The 21,329-nt window shown below is 38.9% G+C and overlaps 3 protein-coding genes across 5 annotated transcripts in view; 2 read left to right on the forward strand and 1 right to left on the reverse strand.

Annotated features, from left to right (window-relative positions):
* Nucleotides 1-13,613, forward strand: part of LOC133535087 (ras association domain-containing protein 1-like) — a 28,692-nt gene extending 15,079 nt beyond the window's left edge. For 2 of the 3 annotated variants that reach the window (XM_061874565.1, XM_061874564.1), the window contains exons 4-7: nt 7,921-8,025; nt 8,102-8,381; nt 8,452-8,567; nt 12,379-13,613. In XM_061874565.1, coding sequence (XP_061730549.1) covers nt 7,921-8,025; nt 8,102-8,381; nt 8,452-8,567; nt 12,379-12,525 — 648 coding nt within the window. In that variant the 3' untranslated portion in view covers nt 12,526-13,613. Of the gene's footprint in view, nt 1-2,494; nt 2,871-7,920; nt 8,026-8,101; nt 8,382-8,451; nt 8,568-12,378 lie in introns of those variants that run through there. The other variant, XM_061874566.1, reaches the window with a different exon arrangement.
* The window catches only part of LOC133535094 (calcium/calmodulin-dependent protein kinase type 1D-like), a 510,841-nt gene that overhangs the window by 475,307 nt on the left and 14,205 nt on the right, over nt 1-21,329 (reverse strand). The window lies entirely within an intron of this gene.
* On the forward strand, nt 13,652-20,546 carry tusc2a (tumor suppressor 2, mitochondrial calcium regulator a). Its single transcript, XM_061874567.1, has 4 exons — nt 13,652-13,783; nt 14,290-14,517; nt 16,613-16,733; nt 16,809-20,546. Exons 2-4 carry the CDS (start codon nt 14,369-14,371, stop codon nt 16,872-16,874), a joined length of 336 nt encoding a protein of 111 aa, XP_061730551.1. The 5' UTR covers nt 13,652-13,783; nt 14,290-14,368; the 3' UTR covers nt 16,875-20,546.

Here is a 21,329-nt window from a genome sequence, read left to right on the forward strand (position 1 = left end):
CAATTCCATTCCGTTTTTAAGACGGTCTGTCATAACATTTTTAGAATTCAATCAGACTTTATTGTGAGGTTTTGTATTAGTTTTGCTAAAAATAGACAGACACACTTTTTTCTCTAAATTTGGCCCCCGAGTCAAAATAATTGTCCAGGTCAGGTATATACTGTATGTTGTGTGTATATATATCCATGTATAGTAAATATTTATTGTATTTATGTATGTTTATATACAGTATATATATTATGTTGTATCCGTGTATGATATTGTATTAATATTTGTATATACACATGTATAGGTTATATATGTGTGCATATACAAACCCCGTTTCCATATGAGTTGGGAAATTGTGTTAGATGTAAATATAAACGGAATACAATTATTTGCAAATCATTTTAAATCCATATTCAGTTAAATATGCTACAAAAACAACATATTTGATGTTCAAACTGATAAACATTTTTTTTTGCAAATAATCATTAACTTTAGAATTTGATGCCAGCAACACGTGACAAAGAAGTTGGGAAAGGTGGCAATAAATACTGATAAAGTTGAGGGATGCTCATCAAACACTATATGGAACATCCCACAGGTGTGCAGGCTAATTGGGAACAGGTGGGTGCCATGATTGGGTATAAAAGCAGCTTCCATGAAATGCTAAGTAATTCACAAACAAGGATGGGGTGAGGGTCACCACTTTGTAGGCAAATTGTCGAACAGTTTTAGAAGAACATTTCTCAACGAGTTATTGCAAGGAATTTAGGGATTTTACCACCTACGATCCATAAAATCATCAAAAAGTTCAGAGAATCTGGAGAAATCACTGCACATAAGCAATGATATTACGGACTTTTGATCCCTCAGGCGGTACTGCATCAAAAACCGACATCAGTGTGTAAAGGATATCATCACATGGGCTCAGGAACACTTCATAAAACCACTGTCAGTAACTAGAATTGGTCGATACATCTGTAAGTGCAAGTTAAAACTCTACTATGCAAAGCCAAACCCATTTATCAACAATATCCTGAAACGCCGCCGGCTTGGCTGTGCCCGAGATCATCTAAGATGGATTGATGCAAAGTGGAAAAGTGTTCTGTGGTCTGACGAGTCCACATTTCAAATTATATTTGGAAACAGAGGACGTGGTGTCTTCCAGAAAAAAGAGGAAAATAACCATTCGGATTGTTATAGGCGCAAAGTTCAAAAGCCAGTATTTGTGATGGTATGGGAGTGTATTAGTGCCCAAGGCATGGGTAACTTACACATATGTGAAGGCACCATTAATGTTAAAAGGTCCATACAGGTTGTGGAGCAACATATGTTGTCATCCAAGCAACGTTATTATGGACGCCCCTGCTTATTTCAGCAAGAGAAGTGTTACAACAGCGTGGCTTCTTAAAAAAAAGAGTACGGGTACTTTACTGGCCCGCCTGCAGTCCAGACCTGTCTCCCATCGAAAAAGTGTGGCGCATTATGAAGCGTAAAATACGACAGCGGAAACCCCGGACCGTTGAACGACTAAAGCTCTACATAAAACAAAAATGGGAAAGAATTCCACTTTCAAAGCTTCAACAATTAGTTTCCTCAGTTCCCAAACGTTTATTGAGTGTTGTTAAAAGAAAAGGTGATGTAACACAGTGGTGAACATGTCCTTTCCCAACTACTTTGGCACATGTTGCAGCCATGAAATTCTAAGTTAATTATTATTTGCAAAAAAAAAAAATCAAGTTTATGAGTTTGAACATCAAATATCTTGTCTTTGTAGTGCATTCAATTGAATATGGGTTGATGAGGATTTGCAAATCATTGTATTCCGTTTATATTTACATCCAACACAAATTCCCAACTCATATGGAAACGGGGTTTGTATATGTGTATATTGTTACTTTTCATACAGTCTGCTTTTTTTTTAGCCCAATGTGGCCGTCAAGTCAAAACATTTGGACACCCACAAAACATTTGGACACCCACAAACAAGCAGCCTGTTTTGCATTAAATATTCCTCGTATTGTACACTATATAGTCTTATAGTGACATTACAACCTCAAAAGTACTGTATTAAAACATTTTTAACATACCTGAATATTACTATAATTAAAAGGATTAACGTTGGTTGTTCTCTTTTTTAGATTATTTTTGTATTTATTTAATTTTCTACAAAATGTCAGTGTATCAAAAATAACGTGAATAAGTTGATGAAAACCAAAGACATTTAAGTGCTGTGTTCCCAGTGGGAGACAGCAAACTATGCAGCTGACAATATAACAGCCTAAAAACCTGACAACTAATATGACGGTTGGCTGTGTGCTGATTTTCTGCTTTTTTTTTTAAAACTAATTTTAAGTGATCACCACGTGATATCGGCCTCGTGAGTAAGTGATTGGCGCGACTCTAACGTCACTTCCTGTACTGTGATCCAATCAGAAATCGCTGTGCTGGATGTGTTTATTTTCTAAAATTCAACGCTTTGTTTTTTTTACACGGGCGGGGCTCAGGAAATGACGCATTCCGGGCGGGGTTAAGGAAGTGCCAACACATCCTGTTTCATACGAGCAACTCTCCTCTACGAAGGCGGAAAAGTAGCCGGTTAGAAGCTAAAGTTAATATCTATTAATAGCTGGTCGTGCGAGTGCTACATTTGTTAACATAAGAATAAGGCTTGTATACTTTTACACGGCTTCGTAATAATAGTGACCATGTCAAGCGCGGCTAGCGACTCGGATAAGGCTCCTTCCTTTGAGAAGACCTGGGGCAGCTCCACCAGCAGCGGCTACTGCAGCGCGGATGACTCCGACTCGGAGTTCGAACAGTTCTTCACTGCCAAGACATCCTTTTTCACAAAAACCCAGAAATGTAAACCACCGGCAAAGAAGGTGAGATGCGAAACTATAAAAAACAAAAACGTGGAAGTTACATTCCAATCCGTTATGGGCGCTTCCTCTTTTTTTATGGGGTGCTCAAACTTCCGAGTTGTCCGCGAACGCAGCAGCATTCGCCGTTACGTTCCTTTCTGTGCAGTCTGAAACTAAACCAAATATTTAAGTATAATAACTTCATGTACATATCATAGCAGAATGGTTTTACACTGAGACAATTAAAATGTAATATTTTAACAAACTCAAATATAAAACATTCCGCTAAAAATGTTTGATTATGCTAAAGCAGCTAGACTGTTTCCATGGCTATGTTGTAGGCACAATACCAATGTGAGCAATTTGCAAAATGCACATTTTGTAAATTTTGTATAATGTGCAATCTTTTTGCAAATTGCTTCCAGCTATATAGTTGAATAATGTGTGGTGCACATTTTTCAAATCAATGGGCGCAAATACATGTTTTTGGTGTCAAAATAATTTATTAAAAACTTTATGTAAATCTTAATTTGTAGTCAGGGCAATACAACTGATTATTGCCTTCAAATCAGTCCAACCCTAACCCTACCTACTATACCAGGGGTAGGGAACCTATTGCTCGCGAGCCGGATGTGGCTCTTTTGATGACTGCATCTGGCTCTCGGATAAATCTGGGCTGACATTGCTTAACACGATAAGTAATGAATAATTCCACTTGTAATCAAAGTGTTAAAAATAACGTTCAAAATATAAAACATTCATTTTTAATCCATCCATTAATTTTCTACGGCACCTGTTGAAGAAGTTGCATAATGGGAAGAAGTTATTTATTTATTATTGGTTAATGTGGCGCTTGCAATCCTGGGGGTTCTTCAGACCACCAAGCACCGACATGAGAGCCTGTTTCAGGGTTTAAATATTGTTTTATTTTTAAATAAGACTCTCAGTTGCTTTCCAGCAATTGTCTTTGTCTCTTTCCTTCTCGCTTAAGCTCTGGCTCCAGCCCCAACCCCAACCCCGTCCCTCTTCCTGGCTGCTGCGTATAACAGAGCGACAGGTGATTAGATAACAAGTCCCAGGTGGGCCATCTACGGTCCTGGCACACCCCGCTTTGCTGCAGGCCCGCATGCCACGCCCCCTCCACAGTTAGCTTCAGAATAACAATGTTATTACAAAAAATAAGAGACCTGTTATACTCTACAAATGTTGGTCTTACTTAAAAATGCACGCGTTTAGTTGTGTTCAGTGTTGAAAGCAATATTATGTGGCTCTTACTGAAATACATTTTAAAAATATTTGGATTTTTGGCTCTCTCAGCCAAAAAGGTTCCCGACCCCTGCACTATACAGTGTACATCCACGACTAAACTATTGACTAAACTACTACCACAACTTGGTTTACTATTTATAAAAGATAATAATGTAGGGTTACTGACTGAACCATCCACAAAATCTCGTCTTAAATCTCGTCTTGCGATATGCAAATTGCTTGCGCACAATGGAAATGACGTATGATTTGCAAAGTGCGCGAGATTGGTGAAATGCTTACAACAGCTACACCCACCATTCATAATACTTTTTTTCCCCGCACATTTTGTCCATGACTCATTGAATGTGTGGAGTTGTATCGTAGTAAACCACAGACACGTTTTTAAGGACAGCTTTTGCATTATTTGTGTTTATAGCCCAATAGTTTTAAGTCAATAGAAGTCAATCAATCAATCAATGTTTATTTACACAGCCCTAAATCACAAATGTCTCCAAGGGCTGTAAACATTGATGTATTGATTGGTTTACAGCACAATTAGAGTGCTTCCATTGAAATGTTCTGCTTTATGTGCATATAAGAGTTCCAAATATCAAGAAGTTTATTTGACAGTATATTGCTCTATTTGTTCTATTTAGCGTATGTATTCCATCCATCCGTTTCCTACCGCTTGTCCCTATGCCAGCTGCATTTGGGCGGAAGGTGGTGTACACCTTGGACAAGTCGCCCCCTCATCACAGGGCCAACACAGATAGACAGACAACATTCACACTCACATACACACACTAGGGCCAATTTAGTGTTGCCAATCAATGAAGTTAAATACTGCAGTATTAGGAAAAGTGATGGATATTGATTTCTGGGGGGCTTATTCCCAAGTTGGTGAAATAAATGTTTGTTCAGTTCATGCAAGCAGGAAATGCCATTGTGTGGGTTCACACAGGAAAAAGGCCATTTCATGCTACCAATGATACTGCAGATGCCGGCAACCAAATGTGGACATGAGTGGAGCATGACTGGCGGGGGAGTCAGATGACCTCACAGGATGTGTGTGCTACACAAGGAAAGCATTGTATCTCTGCTGGAGGCTATTTTTACATCGATAGACAGTGAAGGAATGCAGTGTGTTGAACCTACACTCATTACAAACAGCTGCAGGTGGCCCATGCACCCCTCGCATTATTACTCCCGTTATTGCTCCCTTCATTACTCCTTAATTACTTCCTTCATGCTCCTCCACCCCTCTAGCAGGGCTGTGGTGTGACAGGATTTGTCCACGCTGACATCATCACTTTGGCTCCGTTGGCAGGAAGTGTTGGGACTGATGCAACAAGCCTTCACTGTTTTTATGGAGGCCATTTTTTCACTATAATGAACAACATTGTTTTCTGTTTGAATCTACCGTATTTCCTTGAATAGCCGCCGGGGCGCTAATTAATTTAAAACCTCTTCTCACGCCTGCGCTTATTCAAAACATGCGGTAAAAGTAAGCAGGCACTAATAATTTTAAAACCTCTTCTCACCCCTGCGCTTACCAATGGCATGCAGTAAAAAATTGAGTGTGCTACAAAAAAAAAAAAAAAAAAAATTATTCTGCGTCCGCGGCCCGGTGGTTGGGGACCACTGCTCTACAGCATGTCATCGCGCCCACTTTTACACCATGCTATCTGCGTGCCGGCCGGGCGAATGCATTTCGCTGCTTCTTATATGAGATTGCAATGCATACTTGGTCAACAGCCATACCTTTTACACTGATGTTTGTGATATAAACAACTTTAAAACTCTTACTAATATGCGCCACACTCTGTGAAGCCACACCAAACACATTTCTGGAGAGCATTGGCTCTGTGGCACATTATAATCACAGCATAGGGATTACCCATAACCCCGTGCATCCGTGACTCTTGGCTACGGGTATATTATACACTCGCTTCCAACCCCGCCCACCTCAACCAACGCACGGAGAGGGGGGGTGGGGTGGGGCGTGGTGCCAGCGGGTGTATGGTGTAGCCAGGAGTTGTGGATGCATTGCATTCTGGGTAAGTGTTATGTTGCGTTTATAATGTGTTACAGAGCCAATGTTCTCCAGAAATGTGTTTGGTGTGGGTTCACAGAGTGTGGCGCATATTATTAAGAGTGTTAAAGTTGTTTTATATCACAACCATTAGTGTAATCTGTATGGTTGTGGAACAAGATCTCTGGTTTACACACAGAAAAAGGCAAAAAAAAAAATCGTCCGCCATTTTGAAAAAGACGGCAGGGGAATCGCCACTCGTGATGTCACGAATTTGACCCGGCGTTAAAAGTAAGCATGCGCTTATTAATTTGGTGAGCAAGTTTGCCCCGGCAGTAATTCAAGGCAGGCGCACATTACATGCCAGGCGGCTATTAAAGGAAATACGGCAGTTGTGAACACTGTTTTAGTTACATGAGCTTAAAATCAATGTTTTTATAGAACACACCATTTGTGTGATCTTAGATTTGAGTTTAGGTCGAGTATTAACAACAAACTCAAAAATTTTACTTTCAGCAAGTTGTAAGCACCGCTTTAAAGATGTATCTAAACACTGAGTGCTACACAAGTGTCCTGTTGGACAAAAAACATGTATTGTATCATAAGAAATTGTATCCGTTTTTACAAGTGATGCCCTCCCATTTTCCTTATTTAGAGAGGAAACAATCCACTCATGGTGGTGTTTTCAATGTTATGTGCCAGAAAAAAGAGATGGCATTTTGCAGCAGATAATATGGATGAACTCTAATATTGTAATACATGGAAAACCTTTCTTTTGGAAAAATGTGTTTAAAAGAGGAATCCTTTTTGTCAATGACATTATCAATGAGAATGGTAAGATAATGGGGTATGATGAATTTAGAACTATGTATGGCGATGCTTGTTCAAGCTTTTCATTTAATCAACTAACTGGAGCAATTGGGAAAACATTGAAACAATTAATTATGGAACTAACTACTAAATTATTAGTTTGTAAACCTCCAATACGAAACTCTAGTTGGCAATAAGGAACTAAAATAAACAGAAAAATATATAATTTGTATTTATGGATTGTATCCCTTGCAGACTGCATTGCTTTATATTGTAGAAACAGGAATATTAATAACAGAAGGAAACAACCTTCTGAATGAGTGGTTATTGCCCTGCAGAGCAGCTTCCGCCATCAGTGTGTTGAATGTGTGTGTGAATGCAACGTATAATGTAAAGGGGACGGCGTGGCGAAGTTGGTAGAGTGGCTGTGCCAGCAATCTGAGGGTTGCTCGTTTAGTCCCCACTTTCTACCATCCTAGTCACGTCCATTGTGTCCTTGGACAAGACACTTCACCTTTGCTCCTGATGTGTCCTGGTGAGCACCTTGCATGGCAGCTGCCGCCATCAGTGTGTGAATGTGTGTGTGAATGGGCGAATGTGGAAACACTGTCAAAGCGCTTTGGGCTCCTTAAAAAAAAGGGGTAGAAAACCGCTATACAAGTACAACCCATTTACCATTTACCATAAAGCACTTTGAGTATCATTCTAGGTATAGTAAAAGCGGTATATAAATACAGACCATTTAATAGACGTTCTAAACAGCCCAGTTGTAGTTGATTGACAATTCAAAGACCTGAACAATGCAAATATCCATAAAAGTTTTGGGAAAATGATTGAAAGGTTTGAATAATAAAGACTTGGTTTAACAAAGACAGACATATTTATTGTTTGACCATTAAAGAAAGTGATGTTTAATTGTAAATCCTGAAAATTACTGCGTGCTGAGCACTGACACCCAGTGGTCTTCCCATATAATTGCAGGATGAAGCGACCGAGTGTGGTAAGCAGGAGTTGAGCACAGGCGATGTTCAGAAGCAGGTGAAGGAGTACAACTCCCAGATCAACAGCAACCTCTTCATGCACATGGTAAGTGTGTGTGGACGTTTATTATTGTCATGTTCACACACACGTTCACGTGTACCCTTTGCTTTGCTGGGCGCAGAACAAGGATGGATCATACATCGGCTTCATTAAAGTGCAGTTCAAGCTGGCGCGGCCCGTGTCCGTCTCTTCTTCCCCAAAGAAGGCGTTTAGCGAGAAGAGGCGGAGCGGAGTCAAGCGCCGCACATCCTTCTACCTGCCGAAGGACACGTCCAAGCACCTTCACATCAGCTCGCACACATCTGCTCGCGAGGTTATCGAGGCTCTGCTGAAGAAGTTCACCGTTGTGGACAATCCCGCTAAGTTTGCTCTGTTTGAGCGCCGGGAACGTCACGAACAAGGTATGGCCTTGCGTCACACGGCATTTACTTGGAGAATTTTTCAAGCGAGTTTATTTGTCCTGCTTTCTAGTTTACATCCGTAAGATGTCTGATACTGAGCGGCCCCTCCCCCTGCGACTGAGCGCTGGACCCAGCCAGAAAGTTCTCAGCTTTGTACTCAAAGAGAACGAAACCGGCGACGTCAACGTAAGTGTAGCATTCTTTACCACATTGTACTTATGATACTCCAGCTGTTTGATTATTGTGTGTATCGTAGTTGTAGTTTTCAGTAACACATTCGGAGGTGTTGAAATTTCTTATGCTACTCAGCAGCATGTATATGGCATATTCAATGTATGTGTATATGTATGTGTTGAGCCGGTGCCGAGTTTTCAACCACACTTGACTTTACGAGCAACAAAGGTATCAAAATATGGTACCGTGTGATCCTACGTGGATTGATACCCAGCATTAGTGCCTATAAAAGTACTGAATTCGATTAGGGCTGCAACTAATGATTATTTTGATAGTCGATTAGTCTACGATTATCTTAACAAGTCGACTAATCAGATAATACAGCTTACTTGTATTTAATGGCTGTAATTTCTCCTCCGACTTCCAAATGCAGCTTAAGTTATTTTAGGCATGTGCTTACCAGCAACAAAGATGACCAATTAATTTATTCATACTATAATTGTGCTGCCCATTCAGTTCTTACAAATAATAAAATGAATAATAAAATGTCAATTTAAAAGAAAGGAAAGGCAAAGTGCTAAAATAAACAAAACAATTAACCTTGTTTTATATGTTAAAAAAATCTTAAAAGAGCAGCAATGAAAGCAAACAGAACACAAAATCTAACTTCCTTGAAAAGAAAAGCATGTTGTGATGTTTACAAAGCTGCACACTGCTTTATTGACTATTGAATAACTTTTGGCAATCTAATAGACTTCATGTTTATAAGTCTATCTTTGATTAATTCTTAAAATATTGGCTATTTAATCGATTGTATGTTTCATTTTATGATACCTCCGTATAGTGCTTGTCAGTTTCTCCCTGTGCGCATGCACGCGCAGTTAGCATTTGTTAAAGTGCCTTTTTTTGGGTATTGCAAATTGACCTAGCTTTAAAACGTTCTGGAATTGATGTAGTTTGGGTGGCTGACTTTGGCTAAAATGATCGTTAGGTTTTTTTTCACACAACTTCGTTTTACTCTGGTTAGCTAGCTAGTAAGGTAGACGCTAACACTGAGGTTGAGATGCATCCTCCCTCCAAATCCTCCATGTCCCCGCTTTAAATGCAGGCATATTACAGATACACTGCCATAAGAACAGGGTCCATTTTACATAATGAGCAAGATATTCATGTTTCTAACAAGAATAAGAGTAAATATCCTCAAAATCTACATGTTATCACTGGCGTAGTTTTTGGGCGTGACCCACTTCCGCCCGGAAAAACACGAGTCATGACGTCACGACTATTGTTGATGAATATAATTGTCAGCGACAAATTTTATTGTTCACATTTGTCGACAAATTGTTTCAGCCCTGAATTCAGTACCCATCCCTACACTTTTGGTTCGGCCCGTTTTGATTTTAAAATGTTTGTTCGCAATTATTGATCTTCATAACCTGAACACAAGAAAAAAAATATGATTTGGGTCAATCTGGCATTTGTAAAAAGGTTGTAGCTTTAATAGGCACCCGGTAGTGCTTTGTTGAGGGTTGCTCCAGGTGAAGTCATTTAGCGCCATCTGTTGGTTAAAATGTAGAACTCTCTAGACAAGGGGTCACCAACGCAGTGGCCGCGGGCACCAGGTCGCCCGTAAGGACCAGATGAGTCACCCGCTGGCCTGTTCTAAAAATAGCTCAAATAGCAGCAATTACCAGTGAGCTGCCTCTATTTTTTAAATTGTATTTATTTACTAGCAAGCTGGTCTCGCTTTGCTCGACATTTTTAATTCTAAGAGAGACAAAACTCAAATAGAATTTGAAAATCCAAGAAAATATTTTAAAGATTCAGTCTGTACTTGTTTAAATAAATTCATTTATTTTTTGTTACTTTGCTTCTTATAACTTTCAGAAAGACAATTTTTGTGACAAAATTCAACCTTAAAAATTATTTTACGATTTTTAAACACATATACCTTTTTACCTTTTAAATTCCTTCCTCTTCTTTCCTGACAATTTAAATCAATGCTCAAGTATTTTTTTTTTTATTGTAAAGAATAATAAATACATTTTAATTTAATTCTTCATTTTAGCTTCTGTTTTTTCAACCAAGAATATTTGTGAAATATTTCTTCAAACTTATTATTATTCAAATTCCAAAAGAATATACTGGCAAATCTAGAAAATCAGTAGAATCAAATTTAAATCTTATTTCAAAGTCTTTTGAATTTCTTTTAAAATTTTTGTTCTGGAAAATCTAAAAGAAATAATGGTTTGTCTTTGTTAGAAATATACCTTGGTCCAATTTGTTATATATTCTAACAAAGTGCGGATTGGATTTTGACCTATTCAAAACATGTGATCAAAATTCTAAAAATAATCTTAATCAGGAAAAATTACTAATGATGTTCCATAAATTATATTAAAATTTTTTTCAAAAAGATTCGAATTAGCTAGTTTTTCTCTTCTTTTTCGTTTGAATTTTAAAGAGTCGAAATTGAAGATAAACTATGTTTCAAAATTTTATTTTCATTTTTTTACTGTTTTCCTCCTTTTAAACAGTTCAATTAGGTGTTTTTTCATCATTTATTCTCTATAAAAATCCTTCCGTAAAAGGAAAAAAAATGTATGGCGGAATGAAAGACAGAAATACCCATTTTTATATTTACATATATATATATATATATATATATATATATATATATATTGAAGGTAAATTGAGCAAATTGGCTATTTCTGGCAATTTATTTAAGTGTGTATCAAACTGGTGGCCCTTCGCATTAATCAGTACCCAAGAAGTAGCTCTTGGTTTCAAAAAGGTTGGCGACCCCTGCTCTAGACCTTCGACTTTTGTTTTTCTGACTTTTTGAAAAGGAAAAAATGTTCGATAATAAGTTTCATACCTATAAATACACAAGGGATGTAATGATATTAACATTTCATATCATGGTTATCATGACCGAAATTATCCCGATTATCATTATCCCCGTATTGGTAAATGTACTCAAAAAATACTTATACACGCATTAAGATATTTTTTTAATAGATTTTTTTACAATATGCACACGGTTAGAAATGCCCCTATTTTGCAAGTTTTGTGTTGCTTAAGCTTCACTGAAAGTGCGTTATTGTTAAGATTACATCTGTTTTTAATGGTTATGCTCTTATTGTTTTTAATATTGGTTTGCATGGTAGCACTTTAAGATGTATTTTAAAGAAAGGTGTGTAACAATTTAAATCTAATATTATTATTTATTATCTCTAGGGGGTGTTCATGTGGCCTACTCTTTTGAGGAGTCATTGAACACTATAAAAACACCTCTGTCTTTTATTCCTTTTGAGTGTAAATTGATGACTCTGATAAAGGAGAGCACAGCTTGTAAAGTTAATGTGCACAATTGAATATCTTAGTTTATTTTGGGGTGTGTTTTTTCATATTGGGGAAAAGATGTTAATGACATTTGTTTTCATTTTATTAGGATTTAAGATAGCGAGTTCATGAGTTTATTAAAGTGCAGTACGGTCTTTCCATTATAGAAATTTAAAACCCTAATACTTGCTGTCTGGAGTTTTACCACGGTTAATAATGCTGTTTATTGTTACAGACTTAATATTAACTAGTACATACATATATTTGTATTAAAAAACTAACAGGTGCCAGGTAATTTCTGCAATTGGGTAACTATATTGCAAAATAGTGTAAACTAACAAAAGATATATATTGCAAGAAACACAATAGCGTTTTTGTCCATCAATATCTGCATGCCTTGAATGATCCACCGTAATTGATCCAGATGCATTTATTTTGCTCAAATGTGGTCCGATCTTTGTGCTTCTCTTCCTCGCAGTGGCACGCCTTCTCCATGCCCGAACTCAACAACTTCCTGCGCATTCTGCAGCGCGAAGAAGAGGAGCACGTCAAGCAGATCTTGCAAAAATACGCTGCAGCTCGAGCCAAGATGCGGGACGCCCTGCAAGGCTCCACGCCCGGATGACGAGCACCTGTCATGGATCCATGTGACGTCTTCAAAGAATCCAAGCGCCTCTTGGTTGAACGAGTGTGAAAGGGCACGAGCGAAAGAGAGACGATGAAAGCGAGCGAGAGCTTGCGCGGGATGTGCTTGTGAAGTGATGCGAGATATGAGCAGTGCCTTCCACCTGGAGAGTCTGACGTGCCTGAGAGAATGGGTTGAGAGGAACGAGGAGCGGCAGAACACACGGTGGATGTTGGCGTCGGCTTGCTGACGATTTGCAGTTTTAACGATGCCACGTCCTCGAAGCCTCAACGTGTGTTCACGCCCTCCCTGCAACTCTTACTAGTCTTGTTGTTTTGCACGGTGTCAAAGGTCACACAGGTTGACTGTGATTGCGAATGCATTTGTATGTATTGTACCTACTTCCATGTTTTGTCTTGTCACTTAAATCTATCATGTCACTTTCTATATTTGTGTTTATGCACAAGGCCAATCATCAGTCCTGCTGCTAAAATAGTCTTCTATATTTTCATAATGATACCATGAATCGATTAACGTGGACCCCGACTTAAACAAGTTGAAAAACTTATTCAGGTGTTATCATTTAGTGGTCAATTGTACGGAATATGTACTGTACTGGCAGGACGGTGAAAGAGGGGTTAGTGCGTCTGCCTCACAATACAAAGGTCCTGAGTTCAATCCCGGGCTCGGGATCTTTCTGTGTGGAGTTTGCATGTTCTCCCCGTGACTGCGTGGGTTGCCTCCCACCTCGGAAGACATGCACCTGGGGATAGGTTGATTGGTAACACTAAATTGGCCCTCGTGTGTGAATGTTTTCTGTCTGTGTTGGCCCTGCGATGAGGTGGCGACTTGTCCGGGGTGTACCACGCCTTCCGCCCAATTGTAGCTGAGCTAGGCTCCAGCACCCCCCGCGACCCTGAAGGGAATAAGCGGTAGAAAATGGTTGGATGTACTGAGCAATATATTAAGTTTTAATCAATGAATATCAAAACATAGTTAGCAGGGCTGGTCTAAATTGGTGCCAACAAGTGCACTTTTCACAGTTATTCAAATGTGCACTACGTTCAATAAACACACTTGTCTATAAATCAGGTGTTTGAGTGTTGAGAGAAAGTTTCAGTGCGACAAAAAGTCTTGATGGATTATGTTTGGTGATTCTAGCTAGCAACTGTTAGCGTCAGATCAGCTGATCATCACCACCACAGCCACCATAGTAACGAAAGCTTCGCGTCATGGCAAATAAACGGTGTAAAAGGAGGTAAAACGTCCAACTGCGACACGTTTTTACAGAACTACTTGTGCGGTGGTGTGATTTAAGAGGCTCAATGTGTTTTGTTTTTTAAACGACACTGCGCTTTATGCGGTTTAGCTCCTGTTGCTAACCTGCGTAACAAGCTAATGAGCTAGCTTCGCTCACCTAGCAGATTATTGTCGGGACACATTTGAGTTGTTACGTATAATTGAGTAAATGGAGTAATATATCAGTAAAACAATGGTGAGACGTTCACGAAGCGCCGCGACTCTTACTAGACCAAACAAAAAATATGACGAATGGGCTCGTTGCTTAGCATTTCTGTAGATTAGCATACGAAGCTAACGAATGGCTCAAAATAAACATCTTATTTAGTTAAATCTGCTCAATCTTAAAGATAGTTGCATTTTAAATGACATAAATCCTAATAGTCTATGCACCTTCACAATAGAATGCACAGTAACACAAGAGATACAATGATGATTAATATTCATATGATTTGTCTTTTGCAGATTGCCCGATTATTATTGAGGAATAAAGAGGCTTATATGAGAGCTTCGCCTGAGAAGTGACAATGTCTTCCCTCTGAGGATGGGAGGAAGTGCATCCAAAGCCAAAGGTGTGTGGCCTTTCTCTGGCGGTGGAGCTGCAGGTGATTCTACCTGTGAAGCCAACGAGCAGACATTGGCCCGCCTCAAATGTTCCAGCATTGCCACACCTTTTGTCTTTACCAGGAAAAGGTACATGCAACAGCACACCTGTTTGCCTTAGATTGGAACACCTATATATTTTATTCTGAATATTATTCACTTCGGTGGCAGAGGGGTTAGTGCGTATGCCTCACAATACTAAGGTCCTGCAGTCCTGGGTTCAATCCCAGGCTCGGGATCTTTCTGTGTGGAGTTTGCATGTTCTCCCTGTGAATGCGTGGGTTGCCTCCGGGTACTCCGGCTTCCTCCCACTTCCAAAAACACGCACCTGGTGATAGGTTGATTGGCAACTCTAAAATTGGCCCTAGTGTGTGAATGTGAGTGTGAATGTCGCAATGATGTAGTGACTTGTCCAGGGTGTACACCGCCTTCCGCCCGATTGTAGCTGAGATAGGCCCCAGCGACCCCAAAAGGGAATAAGCGGTAGAAAATGGATGGCTTATTCACTTAAAAAATTGAAGGGACATTTTAGAGCATCCTTTTTTTAAGCCATTTCTGCATGTACAGTCGTGGTCAAAATTGACATACACTTGTAAAGAACATAATGTCATGGCTGTCCTGAATTTCCAATTATTTCTACAACTCATTTTTTTTTTATAGAATGATTGGAGCACATACGTTTTTGTCACAAATGTATGAAGTTTGGTTCTTATATGAATTTATTATGGGTCTACTGAAAATGTGACCAAATCTGTTGGGTCAAAAGAATACATAAAGCAATGTTAATATTTGTTTACATGTTCTTTGGCAAGTTTCACTGCAATAAGGCGCTTTTTGTAGCTATCCACAAGCTTTTGGTTGAATTGTTGACCACTCTTGACAAAATTGGTGCAGTTCGGCTAAATTTGTTGGTCTTATGACATGGACTTGTTTCTTCAGCATTATCTACATGTTCTCAAGACTTTGGGAAGGCCATTCTAAAACCTTAATTGTAGCCTGATTTAGCCATTCCTTTACCACTTTTGATGTGTGTTTGAGGTCATTGTCCTGTTGGAATACCCAACTGCGCCCAAGACCCAACCTCTGGACTGATGATTTTAGGTTGTCCTGATGAATTTGGAGGTAATCCTCCTTTTTCATTGTCCCATTTACTCTGTAAAGTACCAGTTCTATTGGCAGCAAAACAGGCCCAAAACATACTACCACCACCATGCTTGATAGGTGTTCCTGGGATTACAGGCCTCACCTTTTCTCTTCTAAACATATTGCTGGGTATTGTAGCCAAACAGCTCAGTTTATGTTTAATCTGACCACAGAACCTTCCTCCAGAAGGTCTTATCTTTGTCCATGTGATCAGCAGCAAACTTTAGGCGAGCCTTAAGGTGTCGCTTCTGGAGCAAGGGCTTCCTTCTTGCATCGTAGCCTCTCAGTCCATGGCGATGCAAAACACGCTTGATTGTGGACACTGACACCTGTTTTCTAGCAGCTTCTAATTCATTGCAGACCTGCTTTTTGGTGGTTCTCGGTTGACTCTTGATCATGCTGACCAATTTTCTCTCAGCAGCAGGTGATAGCTTGCATTTTCTTCCTGATTCTGGCAGTGACAAAACTGTGCCATGCACTTTATACTTACGAACAATTGTCTGCGCAGTTGCTCTTGGGACTTTAAACTGCTCTGAAATGGTTCCAATTGACTTTCCTGACTTGTTCAAGTCAATGATTTGTTTTTTCGGATCCGTGCCGAGTTCTTTTTGACTTTCCCATTGTTGCGTTTGTAACCGAGTCTATTGACTGCATCACATGAGCCCTATTTAAATGGGCTCAGAGAAGTCAACAGGTAAATCCTAATCACTCACACAAAGTTAAGAGGCCATGCCATGAAGCTAATTTGATTTGATTGTAACTTTTCTACATCACCAAAATTGATAATGTATGTTGCTGTAGGTATAGTTTTGACCCGGCAGATTTGGTCACATTTTCTGTAAACCCATAATAAATTCATAGAAGAACCAAACTTTATGAAGGCTTTTTGTGACAAACAAGTATGTGGTCCAATCATTCTATCACAAAAAATAAAAGTTGTAGAAATTATTGGAAAATGTTGTTCTTTACAAGTGTATGTAAACTTTTGACCACGACTGTATTTTATTACTGACGGGCCGTTTACTTGACTTCCTGTTGGCAGCTCGCTATATTACGATGAGGATGGCGACCTAGCCCACGAATTTTACGAAGAGATGGTGGTGACAAAAAATGGCAGGAAAAAGTCTAAATTGAAGAGGATCCAAAAGAATCTGATTCCACAGGTGAGCCAGAGCCACTGCACGCTGTTCGTGAATCCGACTTTAAATTTCACTTTGAATATTTTGGACTGTTTTTAGGGCATTGTAAAGCTCGACCATCCCTGCATCCATGTGGACTTCCCCATTATCCTCTCTGAGGTGTGAAGCTTTTTCTCTCACATATCAAGTACTCCTACTCAACTGAAGAGCGCAGGACTGAGTTGTCTTACTTTGGGACATTTAACATCAAAAATTGTCAACATAATGTGTACAAATATTATTCACGCACGCATACTCTTGAAGGAGCTAGCTAGCCTTGCCAACATATCCAATATTGTCACCTTTTATGAAGAATAATATTAATATCATTCACACACACATAGTCATGGATGAGCTTTGCCAAAACGTAAAATATTGTTAGCAAAAGGAATAATAGTATCATTTATAAACACATCGTCATGGAGAAACTAGTTAGCTTTGGCAAAACGTCAACATTGTTATTAAAATTAATAATAATGATATCATTCACACACACATGTAGTAATGGAGGAGCTAGCAAGCTTTGTCAACAAAACAAATATTGTCATCATAACAAAAAAATTATGTAATTCACACACGTAGTCATGGAAGAGCTCGCTAGCTTTGCCAACACAACAGATATTGTCATCATAACGAACAATAATATTAATATCATTCACACACAAGTGATCTTGGAGGAGCTAGCAAGCTTTGCCAAAGCGTCAAATAAGGAATAATATTTTTCACACACACACACATAGTCGTGGAGGAGCTAACTAGCTTTGCCAAACATGGCAAATTTGGCATCAGAATGGCATTGAACAGCAACAATAATAATAATAGTTGTGGAGAAAGTAGCCAGCTTTGCCCAAAGTTGAACATTGTCATAATAAACAATGATAATGATATCTTTCACACACATATAGTCATGGAGGAGCAAGCTAGCTTTGTCAACATGTGAAACATTGTCATCATAATGAACAATAATAACATAATAATGATAATAATCATATAGTCATAGAGGAGCTAGCTAGCTTTGCCAACACGTTAAAATATCGTCATAGTGAACAATGTTAATTATATCATTCACACACAGCCATGGAGCTAGCTAGCGTTACCAACATGTACGTGCATTGCTTTTCACTCTGATTTTGTGGCAACAACACAAAGGACTTTTAGGGCCACCGGGAAAAGAAACAAAAATGCCAGAAATGAATATACATTTGTGGTCAAAAGCTTACATACAATTGTTAAGGACATAATGTCATGGCTGACTTGAGTTTCCAATCATTTCTACAACTCTTATTTTTTTGTGATAGAGTGATTGGAGCACATACTTGTTTGTCACTAGAAACATTCATGAAGTTTGGTTCTTTTAAGAATTTATAATGGGTCTACTGAAAATGTGACCAAATCTGCTGGGTCCAAAATATACATACAGCAACATACATTATCAATTTTGGTTGTTGTAGAAAAGTTACAATCAAATCCAATTAGCTTCAAGGAATGGCCACTTACCTTCATGTAATTGATCATGATTGACGACACTTGTTGACTTCTCTGAGCCCATTTAAATAGGGCTCATGTGATGCAGTCATTAGACTCGGTTACAAACACGACAATAAGAAAGTCAAAGGAAATCAGTACAGATCTGAAACAACAAATCATTGACTTGAACAAGTCAGGAAAGTCACTTGGAGCCATGTCAAAGCAGTTTAAGGTCCCAAGAGCAACTCTGCAGACGATTGTTCGTAAGTATAAAGTGCAAGGCACAGTTTTGTCACTGCCACGATCAGGAAAAAAACGCAAGCTATCACCTGCCACTGAGAGAAAATTGGTTAGGAGGATCAAGAGTCAACCGAGAACCACCAAAAAGCCGGTCTGTAATAAATTGGGAGCTCCTGGAACACAGGTGTCAGTGTCCACTGTGAAGCGTGTTTATCGACATTGACTGAGAGTCTACTATGCAAGAAGGAAGCGACACCTTAAGGCTCGTCTAAAGTTTGCTGCTGATCACATGGACAAAGATAAGACCTTCTGGAGGAAGGTTCTGTGGTCAGATGAAACATAAACTGAGCTATTTGGCCACAATACCCAGCAATATGTTTGGAGGAGAAAAAGTGAGGCCTTTAATCCCAGGAACACCACCCTACCGTCAAGCATGGTGGTCGTTGTATTATGCTCTGGGTCTGTTTTGGTGCCAATGGAACTGTAAATGGGACAATGAAAAAGGAGGATTACCTCCAAATTCTGGAATGGCAAAATCAGGCTAGAATTAAGATTTTAGAATGGCCTTCCCAAAGTTCTGACTTAAATGCCATTGAGAACATGTGGACAATGCTGAATAAACAAGTCCATGTAAGAAAAAAACAACAAATTTAGCCATCCATCCATCCATCCATCATCTTCCGCTTATCCGAGGTCGGGTCGCGGGGGCAGCAGCCTAAGCAGGGAAGCCCAGACTTCCCTATCTCCAGCCACTTCGTCTAGCTCTTCCCGGGGGATCCCGAGGCGTTCCCAGGCCAGCCGGGAGACATAGTCTTTCCAACGTGTCCTGGGTCTTCCCCGTGGCCTCCTACCAGCTGGACGTGCCCTAAACACCTCCCTAGGGAGGCGTTCGGGTGGCATCCTGACCAGATGCCCGAACCACCTCATCTGGCTCCTCTCGATGTGGAGGAGCAGCGGCTTTACGTTGAGCTCCTCCCGGATGGCAGAGCTTCTCACCCTATCTCTAAGGGAGAGCCCCGCCACCCGCCACAAATTTAGCCGAAGTGCACCAATTTTGTCAAGAGGAGTGGTCAAAAATTCAACCAAAAGCTTGTGGATGGCTACCAAAAGCGCCTTATTGCAGTGAAACATGCCGAGGGACATGTAACCAAATATTAAAATTGTTGTATGTATACTTTTGACCCAGCAGATTTGGTCACATTTTCAGGAGACCCATAATAAATTCATAAAATATTCAAACTTCATGAATGTTTTTTGTGACAAACAAGTATGTGCTCCAATCACTCTATCACAAAAAAATAGAGTGATTGTAAACATTTGACCACGACTGTGTATATACCTGTGGTATTATGAGAAACGTGCTCTTTTTTTGATGGTCAGTCAAATGACAACACTTTCATTCTCAAAATATTTGTATCCTCTCAACCCATTTTTTTCTTTAATATATTTTACCCTCATAGAATTACAATGTTTGTCCTGTAATATTACATAATTTAATTAACTTAAATTAATTATCTTCATCCTGGCAATATTATGAATTTTTTCTTACAAATATATAATTTTCTTTTCATTGTAATATTACATCTATATTGTAATAAACTATATTTATTGTGTAATTTTCTACTTTATTTTTATATATCATTACCATAGAAATATGACTTTGAAAAAAATTATATTACACTTTTTTTCCGAAATAGGAAAAGTGTTAGTACCATAAAAATATTTCTTGTAGTTTACTACTTTATTTTGGTAATATTTTCAATAAAATGTCTCATGTTTCATGTAATGTTGAAATATTGTTATGTCTTTTTGTAATTTGTCTTTATTTACTGTGGTCCTGAAACTTCTTTGTACAGAAATACAGTTAAAAGTAAGTGTATGCCTTTTGTGGAACGTGGAATTGTAGCAACTTTGTGTGTGCGTGCGTATAAATGGGTTGTGTAGTTCCAGGATAATTGTACGTAAAATATATTTTGTGTGTGTCAGCCTTCTAAATCACGTTTGCTCGGACCTGCACTAGTGAACTTGATGCACTGTAAATATTTCAAATAATAGTTGGAAATACTTGAATAAATGATTTGCTGAGCTCAATGTCTCCTGTCAGGACAGTTTTTCTTCAGATGTTTGGAGTTTTCACTTTCTTATGTTGAGACAGTATTCAGTGATGGGAGATAAATGTTTTTACTTTGATACGCACGTATTTCATCTGCAGTCCTAAATCATGTGTAAACAGAAGATAAGTGTCGTAAGTAAGAAGACATAATAAATGTATTCACAACATGACTTTTGCTTTCGAATGAGACGCAAGAAATATAATCAATAGTCACGTATCACATTTCTTTACTTGATAACAGTGGCTGGCTGTGCGTTTCTCACCTTGGTCTTCAGTGATGTTCTACTTAGTCCGACTTCACCTCACAAAATAACGTAATGTACAAACCCCGTTTCCACAAGAGTTGGGAATATGTGTTAGATGTAAATATAAACAGAATAAAATGATTTGCAAATCCTTTTCAACCCATAATCAATTGAATGCACTACAAAGACAAGATATTTGATGTTCAAACTCATAAACTTTATTTTTTTTGCAAATAATAATTAACTTAGAATTTCATGGCTGCAACATGTGCCAAAGTAGTTGGGAAAGGACATGCTCACCACTGTGTTACATCACATTTTTTTTAACAACATTCAATAAACGTTTGGGAACTGAGGAAACTAATTGTTGAAGCTTTGAAAGTGGAATTCTTTACCATTCGTGCTTGATGTACAGCTTAAGTTGTTCAACAGTCCGGGGTCTTGTTGTCGTATTTTACGCTTCATAATGTGCCACACATTTTCGATGGGAGACATGTCTGGACTGCAGGCGGTCCA

The sequence above is a fragment of the Nerophis ophidion genome, linkage group LG16 (genome assembly GCF_033978795.1).
Source record: "Nerophis ophidion isolate RoL-2023_Sa linkage group LG16, RoL_Noph_v1.0, whole genome shotgun sequence".
Taxonomy (NCBI): Eukaryota; Metazoa; Chordata; class Actinopteri; order Syngnathiformes; family Syngnathidae; genus Nerophis; species Nerophis ophidion.